The following is a 19,569-nucleotide window of genomic DNA, read 5'->3' as shown; positions in this document are numbered from 1 at the left end:
AATTTTTAAATTAGATTTTCTTTTTTTTAAAAGCATCAGGTAATGATGGTGATCAATGATGTGGTGGTTTGTTGGTTAGTGTGTGTGTGTGTTTAACTACATGTTTGTGGTGAAGTTAGTACGTTTCGCGTGTATATGAATACCAATGGCATTTTTTTTAGGAATTGTCTATGTGTTGATGCTCATATTTGGAGAAAGCTTGCCATCTGCTGGTCGTCGAAATTTGTAACCAGATGTTTTTTCAGAAGTTTCAATATTTGACAGGATTACAGAGTCAACATCTATATATAACCCACGAGTGTGATGGATGTTGCATGTACACTAGGAATCTGAATATGAGCGAAAATTCCATATCATTGTGACTTACCTGCAATCATTGGAAATGAATCCTGTACAAAAATAAAACTAATCAGACAAGTGTAGGATAACACTGACATCCTAAAAAATACAAAATGTATGTTTATTGGTATAAGGTGTCTGCCAGGACAGCATCACATCCAGCTCAACTCTGATGTTCCTCCAGTCATTCGCTCACAGAGGAACGTGCAAATAGCACTAAACACAATACAAACAGAAGGGAACACTGTCCACTAGGCATAGTTGAAGAGATCACTGGAGAGGTGTCAAATACAAAGTTTTTCTCTATATTGCGATGAGTACAATGCGAATAAAGGATTCTGGCAAGTACAACAGGATGAAGACAGTCCCAACTTGTGTACATTCTACACCCAGGTTCAAAATACCTGCTCAATGTGACTTTTGTTTTGAGTGTCCAGAAGTAGTTGAGAAGTGCGGACTAGAAGGCCTGGAAGGAGTAGTGAACACAGTGTGGGTTAAAGACGAGAAACTGCTACGACATGAGACTGACACCAATGATTGACAGGATCAGGAGAATCAACTTGAAGTTTTACAAAGAAAAAGGTAAGATCTGCGTGGGACACATTTTGTCTGAAGAGGGTGTGAGACCGGAAAGGGTAAAAAAGCCAGGGCTCGACAGGAAATGCCACAGCCAGACGACAAGGCAGGTCTGCTGAGGTTTCTGGTGATGCTCTAGTACCTGGCAAAGTTTGTGTGCGCACCACTCTAGAAACTTCTGGAAGGTGAAAAAAATAAAAAGTTTTTTGTATTCTCATGTAAAGGAGGATTTAAAAAATGTCTGTTGACGCAAGCTATGACGCAATGAAGTTGTCAGAAGTTTAACCAATATGTTTTTGGCAAGACAGTAAATGTGGAAACTGACCAAAGTTCCCTGGAGACTGGGTTGAAAAAAAAAAAAACACCAGAAGGCTCCACCGGGACCCCAGAGGATGCTGATGAAGCATCGACTTTAGTGCAAGGCAGCCACAAGCCTGCTTCGTAGATATCCAGCTTACATGAAGAGAAAGCGAAGAAACTCTGGGAGGAGGAACTGCAAGTCCATCTGCTAACAACTCAATTACCGATGACAGGAGAAAAGCTGGACATACTGTATGAAGAGGAGAAACAGAGGCTGATGAGGAACTCCAGTTAGTCACGGATATGTTCGTAACAAGCAAAAATAAGACACCATAAAATATTGGACGTTCAGGGAGGAACCTACATTTTCTCTTGAAGAATACAAGACTGTTTGATTGTCATCATTGTGGCTGTTGTTTACTCTTCGGTGTTAATAAAGTTTAACCATGGATATGAATAACAGACTACAGTCGTCGTTCTTATCTCTTTTCTTAGTTTTTATTTCCCCTCCTCTCCTGGTTTGTGACACACAAAAAATGAGACATCAGTTTTTAAGCCCGGATGATGAACAGACGCTAGAGCTGACGAGTGGGCTTGACATCTTAACCACAAAAAAGAATATATTGAATTAGCTTTGATATATGAAAGATGAGTCACAACTACCATAATGCTTGACCTTGAACCACACAGGTAGTTACATCTGCGATCGCAGTGGTGAGTATTATTACGACGTGTATGTGTGTCCTGAGTTGAGCGGCCTGCTGTTGTGTTGTTTTGGCTGTTATTTGTTGACATCATATCTTTTCAGTTTATTTTTTTGATCCCTCCTTGTATCATTATTTTCATCATGACTGTATAGAGTTATGTTGAGATATTTGAATTTACAAAGCATGTTTTCAACCAACAAGGATTGTTCTAGGAGCCTTTTAAGCATATTTCCTCACTCTGCATTTTGAATTTGTTATCAAAGGACACTTCAGGTTGACATTTTAATCTGTGTTTGATACATATAAAAAATGTATAAAAAACAAAACATAACCTTAGTGAATACAAGGTCACAACTTGAGAGTGTGTTGCCTGAACACTGCTGTTTTTATGTACTGTTGGGAAAATCCATTTGACGTCATGTGGGTCATTTTGACTGAGAAAATAATAAAAAAAGATAACTAATCATATATTATCTGCTTGCGAGATCGACTCAAGCTACTTCCTGTTCTACGACAGACAGAAGTCAACAAATCAGAAAAATATTTCTGCCAACTGTGATGTAACCCGAATGTCCCTCCTCCCCTAACTACCCTTCACTTCTACCAGACTTCTGATGCTGATAATGGCTCACATCTGATTGCAGAAAACAAATTCATCTGGAAATGAAGAGCAAAAACCCCTGAGTTATTGGTTTCAAAGGTTCTACGAATTGGTGCGAAGGCCTCTAACCGGTTCGCTATTGGTTTATCCTCGAGGCCTTGCCTCGTCTCGGACGGAAACGCTGGGTTCGGACGCAATGACACTGATGACTCCTCGACTCAACAGGAAAGACACTCAGGGCTAATAGAGAGAGCACAAAGCTCACTCGCTCTCTACATGGGTTTCAGCACCAGAAGGAGTGAGACCTTAAAAGACAAGATACTGTATCACTCATTTGCAGCAAGCCCAGCCACGACGTCGTGTGAGCGCAGATTTATCTTTTATTCCATTTAGATTTTATTTCTCGTTTTTATTTCTGGGTGTTTCATTTCTCTTGCTGCTGTTAAACCGAATTTCCCCTCGCGGGACTAATAAAGGTTTTCTGATTCTGATTCTGATTCTGAGCTGCTGCCATGAGCCCCAGGAGGGACATAACAGTGCCGGCTGATGTCACATGATGTTGAGCTTCCAGCAACTGTGTTGTCAGTCTTGGCTGGATACATGTGTTCTTTGTTTTGAGTAAATCATTCTGAATGGCCAGGTTTGATCTTAGTCGTCTTCCCATAAGGAGCTTTGCTGATGACACACCACACTCCAGTGGTATTGTGCGATATACCAGTAGACTCTGGTAGTGCCTTGTTCATCAGTCTTTTCACTGTTTGAACCGTTTTTTCCACTCGACCGTTAGACAGTGGATAATGAGGACTCGGAGGTGTATGAACAAAGTCCCATACTGTTGCAAACTGTCTGAACTGTAGGTTGGAGAATTGTGGTTCATTTTCATTGAAACTTTAAGTTTCTTCATCCAATCCTTTTTTACCACTTTTGTTTTCTGTCACAGCATCTACATAGAATTCCTCTGTGTAATCCACTGTATGGACTTTGCTTGGTTTTCAGTTTTAGATGGGCCAGACCAATTGTGGATGGGCCTTAAATATCAAATCACTGTTTAACCTTATAAAAAACAACTGACAAATATATTGTGATATTATCTGCGATAGATATGATACCGATTTGAAAAGCTTGCTCTTTAAATATTTTGATGCATTGAGAAAAGTGTGGGTACGGACGGACCTATCCGCGATCGCTCTCCTTGGTTCTGAGCAAAAAGAGAGCACCTTACATGGCTTTAGCGCATCTCAGCAGGTGTTGTGGATATCAACACTCCCTCATCTCCTGGTTGCAGTGATGACTCTGATACAGTTTGTGTACGTTTAAGGTATCTAAACAATGACTGCTGCGACATTGTTCTGCATTGGAAATTATTCTCACACCTGGAGCTAGCCTGGCATTACAGCCAACCAACAAGCTACGATCCCGAACTAAACTGTCTTCTGAACTTGAGCAGAAACATCAACGTGACCAGCTTTTTAATATTAAAAAAACCCAAAACATTTAGACTATTTTCGGACAAATTATTACATTATTTGTTGATTTTTAATCATTATTGACAACATTAAAATACATTAAAAGTCTTTTATTTTTTGGAAGAAAAGTTTTGGGTGGGCCCACCCATAACCCTGTGCCTGGTCTGGGGTTGGATTTCTGCAGCACCTAGCATAATGGTTCTTTTTGTAACAGTTTTTGCATGTTTTACTATAAGCTAGGCATTTTTTAGGAGGATGTTGCGGGTCACATCGACCACGGGTTTTTATTACTGTACCCTGGTGACTTTGATTTCTGTTTAATCTCGGAGACAGCACTGTTTTTATTGTCTTTGTGTGTGTTTTAACGCTAGATTGTCTTCTCTCAAATGCTGTTCTCTTAGACCATTATCAAGAATCCCACACACCAGTCTACATCAACTATTGAAACCAGGCAAACATACATTTGCTGTTATCTTTACACAGATCATGTGACAAGACCCTCATATATAACATAAACATATTTTCATGAATGTTTTAGGTGTGCTAAATTTGAAGTCATGTGTGTTATATTTGTAATTGAATTGTTATTAAGAGAGAGTGTACGCAAGTGTGTAGGCAACTTAGTTATTAGGGTAGGCTTAAATATCTTTCATTATTTGTCCTATCATTAGTAGCAGATTTAATTCATTTGGACTTTTCTTAAATCACCCACAGTGTTCTGGTGCCATGAAAGGTTCATGCAATTGCATAGTACAATTGTTTAGTGACTTGAGTGTTTTTGTGTCTCTTAAGGTGTCCAAGCTGGCTAATAAAGAAGAACATGAGCAGCACTAGTTCAGGAACAGAGTGGAAGAGAAGGAAGAGCCTCTCATTAAAGAAGAGGAAGAAGATGAAGCCAATTAGAAGAAGACACTTAGTTCTGCCTCATAGTTGTCGATGTGATGAGTGAAGATGATGAAGAAACAAGCGGCAACGAAAAACGTGAAAAAATAAGTTGATGAAGACATCAACAACAGGACAATCTGGAGGAGCAGAAGCAGACATTAACTTTGATACACCTCTACTCTATGACCACCAGAGGTCGCCGTGTTCTGAATTTGACACAGATGGCAGTGAAGACTGTAGAGACATATGTAACACTCAGGCAGGTTCAAACTCTGTGAGGAATCCAGAAGTTAATTTCAGTGAGAAGAAAGATGATGATGATGATGATGATGGTAACAAATCACTGATCTGCTCTGGATGTGGGAAGAAATGTTCCTCGAAGACTGGACTGGACTGACCAATCACATGAAATCCTGTTTTAGACCTTTTACATGGTCGGCTTGTGAAAAAGGTTTTGAAACTAGAAAGTCTCTCAGGAAACACATTCACACAGAATTCACACTATTAAAAATAAAATAACCTGCTCTCACTGTGATAAATGTTTCAAACGTAAATTCACTCTGTGAAGAAAACTTCATCTGCCATCTGTGTGGTAGCTTTTTTCGATTAAAGGTGCACTTGAAGACACACATGAGAATCCACACTGGTGAAAAACTCTTTAGCTGTGATAAATGTGGTAGATGTTTTTCACAAAGAGACTGCCTGAATGAACACATGAGAAAAACCTTTCATCTGCTTAGTGTGTGGTAATTCCCGTAGTCAAAAACAGTCTTTGCAAAAAACACATTGTTGTTCTCAGTGTGGTAAATGTTTTGCATTCAAAAACTTTGTGTTAAAAACACATGGAAATTCATACTGGAGAGCAGGAAGCTTAAAATAGCGGTGACAAATAATTAAATAAAATGATGTATTATTTTACAATTATATTTTGCAATAGATGCAATACTATGATTTGTATATTGAAAATAAATTCACTTTCAAATTCATCATTTTAGAATAATCTACCCATTTTGTTTGACAATTTGAACGTGATTTGCGTGTTGTAGTTTTTCAGTTTTATCCATTAACAAATTTTCCCCCATAACAAAAAATAAATAAATCAAAGTTTAAAAAAACGCATTGACAAAAAAAAATCCCCTAAGAATTATTTCATTATGGTAAGAAAAAAAGACCATTACGCCATTGAAGGGCATACATAAACAATAGATAATATTAATAAATTGTGTTTCTACAGAAGACAGACAGACAGACAGACAGACAGACAGATAGACAGATGGATGATGGACGGACGGACGGACGGACGGACGGACGGACAGACAGACAGATAGACAGATGGATGATGGACGGACGGTCGGACGGACGGACGGACGGACGGACGGACGGACGGACGGACGGACAGACAGACAGACAGACAGACAGACAGACAGACAGACAGACAGACAGACAGACAGACAGACAGACAGACAGACAGACAGATAGATAGATAGATAGATAGATAGATAGATAGATAGATAGATAGATAGATAGATAGATAGATAGATAGATAGATAGATAGATAGATAGATAGATAGATAGGGGGCACAACATTTATTGAAGGGGGCCAGGCCCCCTCTTGCCCCTGCCTAGACCCGGCCCTGCTATGTACAATGACAAAATAATGATATTTTGATTCTGATAATAATTTGTGTTATGCTCCAAAATTATAATCACAACGTGAATTAATGCAAATATAGTTTATCGATCTGAAAAGTTCTACAAATATATATAAATAAATAAAATATAATAACATAAATACATTTTAATGAAAAAAACAGCCAAATCTGTGGGAGGGCGGCGCCCCAGCGCCCTCTATGGGCCAGCCACCACTGCATTGGACATGTTATATTTTAAAGGGCAAAACGTTAAATCGGTTGTATTTTTTTTTAATATTCGCTGTTTGTAAGATCAGCTCGAGCTATTTCCTTTCAGCCACTGTCTAGCGGTCAGCCAATCAGAGAACAACTGTCTAGTGACCCGGATGTGCGTCCTTAACTCCGCCCACTCCTCCATTTTCTTGAAGCTGATGTTTTCTTCTGGGGTCCTGTGGAGATGAAACTGTCCTTTAGAGTCCAACTGTTTATACCAAGGCGCGTCTGACAGTCTCTCGTATCCGACAACTAAAGACAATTCAGTTTGGGATGGAGACACAAAGTCCAGGTACACAAACAGACACGAACACCAACGCCTGTCAAGTGTGTATTAAACGTGTAGACCGAGACTTACATGGTTTTACATTTAACATGAACTTTAAAATGGCACTGAGGCGCTTCAGTCGAAATATGAAAAAATAAAACCGCGAGAAGAAAAAGTATATAATAGGAAATGTTGTAGTTTCAGCTGGTATTATGGCATAGAGTATGACTCTACAAAGAATTAATAAAAATTGTTAAACTAAAATGATATAATATATTTTACTGTTATTTCACTTAGATTTGAATTAAAATTAACTTCCTGTCAAGCAACACACAATGTCTCAAACTTGTGGCCAGGGGCCTAAATCCCACCCGGCAGGTCGTTTTTTGTGGCCGGATGATTTGATAGAAATCAAATTATATTAACATTCATGTTGATATTGTAACCTACAAAGATATCAGTTACTACGATAACGAACAGAGATCATGGATGTCAACAATTAAACAGAGACTTTCAATAACAGTAAAACTAAGTTTGAAGGAAAGGAATTTAATACGGTTTAAGGTAGTTTGGTAAATGTAAGATTCGGCTCCGACCAAGAGTGCTTAAAGATTTTGGCCCCATGCTGGATTGGGTTTATGCGGTAGAGAATCCTTTCTTTTTATTCATGACAAATGTTTATTCTGACAAAGAAGCTTTCATATTAGTAAGGCAGCTGTCAGATCTCCTGTATGTCACGTGCCAGCAACGCGTCTGAGGATATTGTTTAGTGCATAACAACACAGCTGGAATAAATCAATAGTTTGGGTAAAGATTAACTTGACTGTTATGCGACTATGTTGTTGTTTTTTTCAAGCAGACACTTGTGTGAGCATGTAGATCACACTCACATTTAAATCTTGTTTGTACTTGGGGTTATTTATCTATGTTTCTACTTGTTTTTATGTGAGAAAAGTATCCTTATGTTTGTATATAGGCATGGTCCGACCACTGCTTTTATGCTATGTAATAAGCCAAGTATTTTTTGTGTCTGCAGATGTCCACCAGCTGCTGGTGACTCATACTGAGCTGCAGGAGAGCAACATCAGAGTCAATCACATGTCACAAGAATCTAATTTCTTTAAAGAAGAAGATGAAGATGAAGACAATCAGTTCTCCCTCATTCTTGTTGATGTGAAGAGTGAAGATGATGAAACAACCGTCAGCTTGACTAAACACCTGAAAACAGAAGTTGATGGAGACAACTGTGGAAGACCAGAACCGGACAATTACTCAGATACACCTCTGCACCCTGACCACCAGAGGTCCTTGCGTTCTGAATCTGACACTGATGACAGTGAAGATTGGAGAGAAACCAGTAACACTCAGTCAGGTTCAAACTCTGTGGAAAATCCAAAAGTGGAGAGGAAAGATGATGATGATCATAAATCCCTGATATGCTCTGCATGTGGGAAGAAATGTTCTTCAAAGTCTGGACTGACTCGACACAAAAAGTCCTACTGTGAAGGATCTTTGACTTGTTCATTTTGTGGAAAATGTTTTGAAAATGGATGGGCTCTGAAGAGACACGTTAAAATTCACACTGGTGAAAAACTTTTCAGCTGCTCTCAGTGTGAGAAATGTTTTTCGCATCAACAAAGCCTAAAGCAACACATGAGGATTCACACTGGAGAAAAACCTTTTATCTGCTCTTTGTGCGGTAGTCGTTTTAGGTTCAGTGAGAATTTAAAGCAACACATGAAAACCCACACCGGAGAAAAATCTTTCATTTGCTCCCAGTGTGGTGATTCTTTTACTCAGAGGGTGAACCTAAAAACACACATGAGAAACCATACTGGAGAAAAACCTTACAGCTGCTCTCAGTGTGACAAAAGTTTTTCGCATCAACAAAGCCTAAAGCAGCACATGAGAACTCACACTGGAGAAAAACCTTTTGTCTGCTCCCTGTGTGGTGGTTGTTTTCGGTTCAGTGGAAGCTTGAAGCAGCACATGAAAACTCACACCGGAGAGAAATCTTTCAGCTGTTCTCAGTGTGGTAAATGTTTTCTGCACAGACATCACCTGGAGAGACACGTGAGAATTCACACAGGTGAAAAACCCTTCAGTTGCCCTCATTGTGGGAAATGCTTTACACAAAGGGGAAGTCTGAAGAAACATATGAAAACTCACACTGAAGAAAAACCTTTCAACTGCCCTCATTGTGGTAAATGTTTCAGTCGGACAGACAAACTGAAACAGCACATGCGAATACACACAGGGGAAAAGCCTTATAGCTGTTCTGCATGTGGTAAATGTTTTTCTCAGCGAAAGAACCTGAAAGAGCACTTGAAAATTCACACTGGTGAAAAACCTTACATCTGTTCTCAGTGTGGTAAATGTTTTACACAACAAGGGAACCTGAAGATACACATGAAAACTCACACCAAAGAAGAAAACCTTTCATCTTCTTTGTGTTAAAGTTTTATGTCAATTGGCCGTATGAATATCACATGGGTGTTTGGAAAATGGCTTACCAGGTTATTTACAACAATGACTAAAATGATTATTCAGAGTCACGACGAAAGCCAACTTCTAGAAGGTTTTACATAGAGTAAAACCTCATTCTTCAATGTGTGGAGAAATATTAAACTGCATCAATAGATATCAAAAACATTTAAAAAGTTCAGTCAGTGTTTCAACTGCCCAGTAAGCTTGAATACTGTAGCCATAGGTTATGAAGTGAGTTAAACTCCTGAAGATGTATGATTGATTAGACTATTCATTGTTTGGTCTAAAGCAGTTTATTCAAGAATGCTCTACAGAAAAGAAGCCAGGATATATACAGAGGTTTGATATTAATATATATTTTTAAACAATATAAATTGTGCTTTCTTTTAGAAAAAATATGAAGAAACCATTCATTTTCAAATTTCATGAAATGTTTTCGTTTTGCTTTTTCCAGTTAGTTCAGATTTAGTTCCAACGTCAACAGTCCTTGGCTCTTAAATGAAAAGTGAGACTTTTTGAAACTTGACCCTAAGTTATCTATTTGTATCTAATTCGTTTGTAACCGAGTTGTTCTATAATAATTTCTGTTTTTTTTTACTTGTCATTCCTTCTATTACTTCTTTATGTTATCCTGTAATTTCCCTACGACTACTAGAAGTCATACAGAATTTTTGGAATTAATCTTGTATGCCCTTTTAAGCGAGGATCAAATTCTCAGGGATGTACATTTCTAGTTACAGCTTAATATAAACGGGCCAAAAGGATGTGTGACACCTGGCGCCTCTCAATCTGACTTCCAACAAAAAACCTTTATGTACAGTAAGTGCCAATAAACTCTATCTGTCAATCACTTGATCGAAGAGAGGGGGACTGGTGTGGTCCTCAAGCAGTTAAAATGTGTTTGGTAGGTAACGTTTTGTGATGAAAAGTACGAGTCAAGGGTAAAATAATTGTGGCTGTTGATGTGCAGTGATGTTTTACGGAGGGTTGCCAACAGGTGTCGCCATCAATGTAAATGTATTGTGACTGCAATCCAGGATATAAGAAGACACGGATTCTTTCAATGTCGCGGTTCTTTTTCGGGGTTCATGCACATAAGATGGCTCAGGTTTTTTCTATGTCTGCTTTTTGGTTGAATAAATCTCTGCAAACGTGCCACTGTTACTGTTTCTGTCTCTTTGTTTTCTTTGGTTCCGTTTCGTCTAAAGATGACACTGACAGTCAAGAGGATTGTCATATAGATATTAAACATGACCTTTTTCACCGTTTTCAAAACTAAACGTGAAAAACGTCTTAAATTAACTATTAATCAATGCATCTGCTTGAACAGCAGGGGCTACTTCCTGTGTAGCAACGCGCCAGAAGGATTCGACCAATCACAGCGGATCTCGTAACCCGGATGTGCACCCTTGTTTATGCTCCTCCATGTTTCAATAAAGCTGAGGCTGCATCTCCGGGATCTTGCTTCGTGGGACATCTGAAGGATGAAGAAGTCCTTAAGAATCTAAAAGATTCCTTCAGCTGACAATTGGAAATTGCTTATATCTGACAAGGCATTGGACCGTGACTACAAATGGAGACAACGAGACCTGGTACTACACACCAACGCACGTCAATGCTACACTAATATATTGTGTACAAAAAACGAAACGATGTGTGCCTGGGAGGTGTATGCAAAATATAATATATATTTACATTATACGTCTGGAAGCTATTCGTGGTTTAGCCAGTGTGAGTGAAGCAGTAGGTATTTCATGTTAAAAAAATAAGAAAGTTGGTCACTGTGATGTTAAAACTGACCAGTTTAAGCGTTTATTTATTTTTAAGTCTGTAAGGATTTAAGCAAACATCAGTTTAATAATTGTGTGTTCTATAATTATTGATCAAAGTCTATAACTGCAATTGACAAGGCATTGTGGGGGTCTGTTGGGTTTACTCCGAGTACCCCAGTTTCACACTCCATAAACGTACAGGGGTGGTTTGATTGCTATAAATTGTCTGTATATGTAATGTTGTGAATTAATGTCATGCCTGTCTTGAATACCAAAACAATAAAAATATACTGACACAAAAGAGCATAGGTCAAGTACTTGCACACTAGAATATTACCAATTAATAACATTGCTATTCTTTTTTAATTTCTTATTAGTACACACATTGTGACATTTAGACTTTAGAATTTAGCCAATTGTTGAGTCTGTAGTTTATGTCAGAAATGTATTTTCTTCTGTTTGAATCACTGCTTCAACAACTACTCAACTCAACTCAACTTTACTTGTATTATACTACTAACTAAATTGTAAAATAGTTCAGTGACTTGCGTGTGTTTGTGTCTTTGCAGATGTGCGGCAGCTGCAGATAATTAAAGAAGAAGTTAAGGAGCAGGAGGAGTGTAGATCCATTCTTGATCAGAAGGAACAACAGGAACATAATTTAATTAAAGAAGAAGCAGAAGATGATGACACTCCATTCTCTCTTATTCTTGTCGATGTGAAGAGTGAAGATGATGAAACAAGCAGCAGTTTTACCGAGCACATGAAATCAGAAATCGATGGAGACAACTGTGAAGGACCAGAACCAGCAAAGCGCTTGGATAAGCCTCTACTTTTTGACCAGCAGAGGTCGCTGTGTTCCGAATCTGACACTGATGACAGTGAATACTGGAGAGAACCCAGTATCGCCCAGTCATGTTTAAACTCTGTGAGGAATCCAGAAGTTAATTTCAGTGAGAAGAAAGATGACGATCACAAACCACTGATCTGCTCTGGGTGTGAGAGAAAATGTTCCTCACACACTGAGCTTGCTCAACACACAAAGTCCTGTTTTAAAATGTTCACTTGTATGGCTTGTGGGAAATATTTTAAAACTGGAAAGTCTCTCAGGAGACACACGAGAATTCACACTGAAGAAAAAAACTTCATTTGCTCCCAGTGTGGCAAATGTTTTTCACTGCAAAAATACCTAAAGACACACATGAAAACTCACACTAGTGGAAACCCTTTTGTTTGCTCTCACTGTGGTAAATGTTTTAGACATAAGGTCACCCTGGGGAGACACATGAGAATCCACACTGGAGAGAAACCTTTCATCTGCCCTCTGTGTGGTCATTGTTTTAGGTTTGAGGTGTATCTGAAGACGCACATGAGTGTTCACACTGGGGAAAAACCTTTCACCTGCTCTATTTGTGATAATTGTTTCAGGTCCAAGGGGACCTTGAAACGACACATGGAAACGCACACAGGAGAAAAAACATTTAGCTGCTCTCAATGTGGTAAATGTTTTACATTTAAGGAGAGTCTGGTGCTACACATGAGAATCCACACTGGTGAAAAACCTTTTAGCTGTAATGAATGTGGTAAATGTTTTTCACGAAAAGACTGCATGAATGACCACATGAAAATTCACACTGGAGAAAAACCTTTCATCTGTTCGGAGTGTGGGGATTGCTTTAGGCTAAGAGACACCTTGAAAAAACATATTAGAATACATTCTCGAGATGAACCTTTTAATTGTTCCCAGTGTGGTGAATGTTTTGTGACCCAAGGCACCATGACGAAACACATGAAAGAACACACCTGAGAGAAAAAATGAATTTGATGACACTATGGTATATGTTTTATGACAAAAGGCTGCGTGCTTTTCAAAACAATCTGTAGGATATCCTGAAAACCTTCTAGTTGCTCACAGACATGTTTAGCTCTCAAACGAATGTTGTTGGACACACTAGGAATCATAATCGAGAACAGGACGTTGAACTCTGACATTGCTTCACTGGTTATTTATATATATTATTATAACAATTATCTGTACATCAATACTAAGCATTGGTGAAGATGATTACCAACACAAATAGTTTCTCAAAAGCCAATTTCAATTATTTGAATCCTGAAGATACATGTATTGTGCATGCAAAAAGAAAAGCTTGGTCTTTTGTTCTTATCAGAAGACACAACACAGATTTAACATGCTCAGGACACATACTGAACTTTTTTGCTTATTGTGTCGACTAAAAGGTAATTCTAAATTATCTGTATGATAAATAAAAGCATGTCCACATTGTCATGATTTTACTGTGGCGCTGAGAATTATGTCAAAAAACAGACTGGCTGGTTCTGCTGACTCTGTTCTTTTTACCTGTGGGTGTTTGACTTGGAACTGAAGCAACAGTGTATGCATCTTTGATGATTGAAAATCAATAAAAATCACATAATATGCACCTCTGGGTATGACGGGAGTGTCGGGGCGTGTGGGTGGTTTTTGTTACAGTGTCAGTTATTATATGATCAACAACCATTTTCATACTCTACTGATTGTGAGATCGAAAGATTGCATTTTTAATTAATCTCCTCCGGGGTAGAGCAATAGAATGAGTCACTTCATTATGGGAGTCTAACTCGCCTGTCTTGTCTACATATGAAAGTTTCACTATTGAGTTATGTTGTGGTTTTGATTTGCCTTTTCGTTCCTCCTCGTCATCTGCTGGTAGACTGCTTCATATAAGACAGGGTGCCCCTTCCTCTTCACCTATAGTTCTTTATCTCCCGTGGCTCCGTCTCCATAATCCTCACTTTGACTTGGTGAATTCTGCTGTACTGGGTTGGAGTCCTCGTTGTCTTTCACAATGTCTTCGTTCTGCCCCTGATACCCCTCGTCCTCTGCTTCCTGTTTTTCCCCCTTCCGATCTTTCCTCCGTTCCTCCGGAATATCACGATTTGGGTGAGGTTTTTTAGCAAAGAAAGGGCTCTATCTCTACCACCACACCGTCCTTATGACTGCGCCATCGTCTTGTTTCTCTTCCCTATAGTCGACTCTACAAGGTTTCTCGTCCTGAGCGACAGGCCCTCGACACCTATATCGGGGAGTCACTGGAGGCCGGTTTGATTCGCCCGTCTTTTTCGCCTCTTGGTGCAGGTTTCTTCTTCGTCAGCAAGACAGACAAGAGCCTAAGACCCTGCATAGACTACAGGGGGTTAAACAACATCACAATCTATCCTCTCCCACTCATAGACCCTTCATTCGATCCACTGAACAAGGCCATGCTCTTCACCAAGTTCGACTTCAGAAATGCTTGTCACTTGGTGCGTATTAGAGAGGGTGATGAGTGGAAGAGGGCATTTAAGACTCCCTTAGGACACTTCGATTATCTGGTCATGCCATTCGGCCTAACAAACGCTCCAGCGGTTTTTCAGAGACTTATTAATGAGGTTTTAAGGGATTTCCTGAATTACTTTGTTTATGTCTATCTTGGTGACATTTTTTTTCCTAGTTCCCTTGAAGAACATCTCAGCCATGTCTGCCGCGTTCTCCAGGGGTTTTAGAGAACAGACTGTTTGTTAAGGCTGAGAAGTATGAGTTTGGAGTTTTTTACTCTTGGTTTTATTTTAGGGCAGTGTAATGAACTATATTCAATGGAAACCGTCTTTGAGAGCTAATCCACTCCTCAGGATCTGTGTCAACATTCCTCGACGTTAAGACAACACCAGACCAGGTGGGATTTGCATTTCACAACCTTGCCTGAGTAATCACAGCAGGAATGGTGATAGTTTAAGGCAATAAGTTCCTTTAGCCTGAGTTCCCAAAGCAAGAAGGGTGAGAAGTTTGGAAAAAGGTCAGTGACCGAGGTCAACAACACTTCATGCAAGACTCTGACCAACAAGAATCAGATAAGAGGAACTTTATGGTTTCCTGCAGATGCAGAGTCTGTGAAAATGCTATTCACCACTGAAACCATTAACAGATGTCTTCACAGGCAAAATGTGTGTGTGTCTTGACCAAGAAACATAGTCTTGGATAATATTAATTGAAATGTTTATTACCTGCTTAAAGAAATATACTTGTAAGTGAATGGAGCTATATGCAAGGCGTTTGAAGTTATCAAAATGAAGAAAGAAATCACATATGAAATATAAGAATTGAATTAATCATTATCAAAACCTTCATTTTGTTAACACTTATCCTAAATTTCTCATGTTTGGTGTTATTTTAATGTCCGCGCTCCGTGGGAAAAGAATATAGAAAGAACAAATCGATTTAAAGCATTTTTAATGTACATTTGATTTTCCTTGTGTTATGGGAAGAAAAGACAACTGGAAAGGTGAGAAGGTGCGGAGGGTGGTGTCAGTTTGGAGGATCCTTTTCCCGCCGAAGAAACGTCAACCAATCATAAGTGTTTGCCCTTTTTACGATCGCTGAGTTTCAGCGTAAGAACTGCTGTTCAACTTAGCAAAATCGTGTTGTTCCTCCTAAAGAAGGAGCGTACCCTTTTAACATCAGGGTGTACCTCGTAACATCAGAGTTTATCACCTCCCGTGTGATAAACTGGGTCATCACCAACATTGAGGACCGCGCTGAAAGACCAGCTTCCAGCATCCTTCCAGACTCCGCGAAGTGTTCGTGGTTCTTTTTCAATCTTGACCAGACCGGTCCGATTGTTCCAATATTCGCAGCACGTCTTTCCGACTGCGAATCTCCATCAAGAAGCAAGCAACCCGTGAATCATCTTTACCTCCCTCAAGAAGCAAGTGTTCCTGACCTAAAAGTCTTTCCCTCAGCGAAGTGAGCATTCCAGGCGTTCAGCGCTGTTCACTTGAGGTGTCTACAACCAGGAAGCCGACACTGTGATTCATCGGAATATCGTCGAAAGATCTTTGATCCCCTCGTTCCTGTCTGTCTCATCCTCATTGTCATCTCCTTCATCCACATCCTCATCTACAACTCCGTTGGCATCCACTCGCTTGCCACCTTTATCTGGTCTCCAGCTGCTGCCTAAACCGCCATTCAACATCTACCGTCAAGTAAGAAGCTGATCACTTCAACTTGAACAAATTGATTTGTGTCTGGGTTGTTTGTTGTTTAATATGCGGGTAGTCCATTAAGATTTCGTACACGATTCTTTTCCCTTTTTCGTTTTTATTCTCAGCAGTTTGCTCTACCCAGGAGGGCCTCGCGGATGAGACCATCCTACCTGAGAAATGCTTTGCTAGGGCGGCCAGTTGGGATATCGAGAAGGTAGTTCTGGAGGCTCAAGAGAGTCACCCACCTCTGGACCGTCTGATTGACTCTTTGTTACTAGGACTCTTGCTTTTCTCAGACAGAGATTCTGGTGGCCGGAGATGTCACGCAACGTCAAGGAGTTTGTGGCTGCCTGTGCCATTTGTGCTCGTGCAAAATCATCCTGTGGCCCCCCAGCTGGCCTCCTTCAACCCCTACCTGTTCTGAGTCGTCCGTGGTCTCACATCTTGGTGGACTTGTTGGAAACAGCAGACCTGCCGGTGTATGGTGTCACATCGGGGTCAAAAGTAAGAGAACGCACAGTGAATTTGTGGCAAAGAAACATAAACAGCGAGCACAAAAACAGTTTCGTGGGGCGTAAAACATGATGTTGTCGCAACTAAAAAGGATCAACGATCTTGCACTTAGTGTGGTGACTCGCTCGTCCCTGAATTGGATCTTCGACCTCTCTCTCTCTCTCTCTCTCTCATAAGATCCGAGCGCTCTCTGGACTTTTTCTCCTCTCGCTCGACACAAATGCTGCCTTAGTATCTTAAGGATCAGCCCATGTTGGAATTTGTTTATTGAAACGTGTTCTGAAGTCCACGGGAGGGTTTTTTTTTTTTTTAAAGTAAAGAGGATCTTGTAGCTGATCCAGGAAGTGATGGGGAGCTAGTTGTTGAAGGACAGGTGCTGTGACTAATGGCCAGGGAGCATCACAGCCAGGGACACTTTAATAGCACTAAATAAAACCTTCAGTGCCAGACTGGTACACCTGTGCTACATTTTGTTGCTCTTTCCTGCCCACTGGTCAGGTACTTTAATAAAAAAAAGATTTCATTTTGTTATTTTCTCCACTTTTTCTCTACTTTGTAGTGTGTACATTTTTTAAATAAATTCTAATCCTAGTAATTATTGTCTTGTTAGAAATGTTCACTGTTGTTGATATATTTATTTGTTAATTATATATTAATTAAATATATTTTTATTTACAAGTATTATGTAATTGTTATTATTATTACCGTTGTTGTGCTCGCTGTTTGTGTTTCTGTGCACAAGTTCACTGTTGATTTTGACCCCCATGTGACACCATAATAAACTGTTTTTGAACTTTCCTTCTGTGTATGTATTGACTGCTTCCGTATCTGGATCTTCTGCACTCTCGGTACGAGACTCTCTGTTCTCCAAATATTTTTGTTTCCTGTTACAAGGAGCTGCAGATACAAGCGAGAAGCAGTTGGACCTTGGCGAGCTGAAAGCATTACAATCTTTTCGACTGATTCCTTTATGTTTGACACTAGTCTGCAGTCACCTAACGGCCAAAGGATATTCTATCTATTGATGCGGTGATTCAATTAATAATGTTTAAATTGCAACTGCTAAGATGACATTATTCTTTGTTTCATGATTAATGTACTTGTCCGAAAGTATCCTGTTTTTCATGTTCTTTGGCATGATTATCAACCAAGACATAAGAAAGATGAATTACTTTGTGGTTTTTATTCTGACAAAAACGTTCAATACAACGGATCTAGACTATTGCAATGTTTTTGGCTTTCGTTTGTGATTCTTACACTTCCAATTATTAATAGTGTTAAGTCAGTTTCCTAACCTGACAATAACTGGGTACAAATACCTCATTACTATTTGATAAAATTACTTTGAGGGCACTTTTACTCCAACGCATGTTATAGTCCTTATTATTTTCTTTCATTTTGCCTCAGCTCTTAAACAGTGTCATTCACAAATGGCAGGTGTCATATGATGACTTGTGTAGTCTTAAGGCTGGCTACAATACATCACTCATTTTTGGCTAATAGCAGAATACATTTATTGACGTACAGAAATATATCTTTTAATTTCAACATTTCAAGAAAAATTTGTATGAAAAAAATTACATAAGCCTTTTTTTACTTCCCTTTATTCACAGAGAGTTTCAATCACCGAGACGATTCATGCTATTTATGGAGCAGTGAAAGGAAACTTCAAAACAACAGCATAAGCACAGATGATTAACTTGGTATGACTGGCTTAGAGTCCTTGAACTAATAAATTAAATTAAATGTGGACCAGCTTCCAGCATCCTTCCAGACTCCGCGAAGTTTTCGTGGGTCCTTTTCAATCTTGACCAGACCGGTCCGATTGTTCCAATATTCGCAGCACGTCTCCCCGACTGCGAATCTCCATCAAGAAGCAAGCAACCCGTGAATCATCTTTACCTCCCGTAAGAAGCAAGTGTTCCTGACCTAAAAGACTTTCCCTCAGCGAAGTGAGCATTCCAGGCGTTCAGCGCTGTTCACTTGAGGTGTCTACAACCAGGAAGCTGACACTGTGATTCATCGGAATATCGTCGAAAGATCTTTGATCCCCTCGTTCCTGTCTGTCTCATCCTCATTGTCATCTCCTTCATCCCCATCCTCATCTACAACTCCGTTGGCATCCACCCGCTTGCCACCTTCATCTGGTCTCCAGCTGCTGCCTAAACCGCCATTCAACATGTACCGTCAAGTAAGTAGCTGATCACTTCAACTTGAACAAATTGATTTGTGTCTGGGTTGTTTGTTGTTTAATATGCGGGTAGTCCATTAAGATTTCGTACACGATTCTTTTCCCTTTTTCGTTTTTATTCTCGGCAGTTTGCTCTACCCAGGAGGGCCTCGCGGATGAGACCATCCTACCTGAGAAATGCTTTGCTAGGGCGGCCAGTTGGGATATCGAGAAGGTAGTTCTGGAGGCTCAAGAGAGTCACCCACCTCTGGACCGTCTGATTGACTCTTTGTTACTAGGACTCTTGCTTTTTTGGATTCTGGTGGCCGGAGATGTCACGCAACGTCAAGGAGTTTGTGGCTGCCTGTGCCATTTGTGCTCGTGCAAAATCATCCTGTGGCCCCCCAGCTGGCCTCCTTCAACCCCTACCTGTTCTGAGTCGTCCGTGGTCTCACATCTTGGTGGACTTGTTGGAGACAGCAGACCTGCCGGTGTATGGTGTCACATCGGGGTCAAAAGTAAGAGAACGCACAGTGAATTTGTGGCAAAGAAACATAAA

The 19,569-nt window shown here is 39.8% G+C and overlaps 2 protein-coding genes across 2 annotated transcripts; both read left to right on the top strand.

Annotated features, from left to right (window-relative positions):
• Positions 1–6,928: 6,928 nt before the first annotated feature.
• Positions 6,929–10,633, top strand: LOC148086558 (uncharacterized). The gene is made up of 2 exons (XM_087784686.1): positions 6,929–7,070; positions 8,083–10,633. Exons 1-2 carry the CDS (start codon positions 7,052–7,054, stop codon positions 9,501–9,503), a joined length of 1,440 nt encoding a protein of 479 aa, XP_087640812.1. The 5' UTR covers positions 6,929–7,051; the 3' UTR covers positions 9,504–10,633.
• Positions 10,634–10,992: 359 nt separating this feature from the next.
• LOC148086557 (uncharacterized) lies at positions 10,993–13,708 on the top strand. The gene is made up of 2 exons (XM_087784699.1): positions 10,993–11,125; positions 11,875–13,708. Exons 1-2 carry the CDS (start codon positions 11,107–11,109, stop codon positions 13,110–13,112), a joined length of 1,257 nt encoding a protein of 418 aa, XP_087640825.1. The 5' UTR covers positions 10,993–11,106; the 3' UTR covers positions 13,113–13,708.
• The last annotated feature ends 5,861 nt before the right edge of the window (positions 13,709–19,569 follow it).

Source organism: Callionymus lyra, chromosome 2 (assembly GCF_982586985.1).
Source record: "Callionymus lyra chromosome 2, fCalLyr1.hap1.1, whole genome shotgun sequence".
NCBI lineage: Eukaryota > Metazoa > Chordata > Actinopteri > Syngnathiformes > Callionymidae > Callionymus > Callionymus lyra.
The sequence above is the reverse complement of the archived record's forward strand: the minus strand, read 5'-3'. Positions and strand labels throughout refer to the sequence as shown.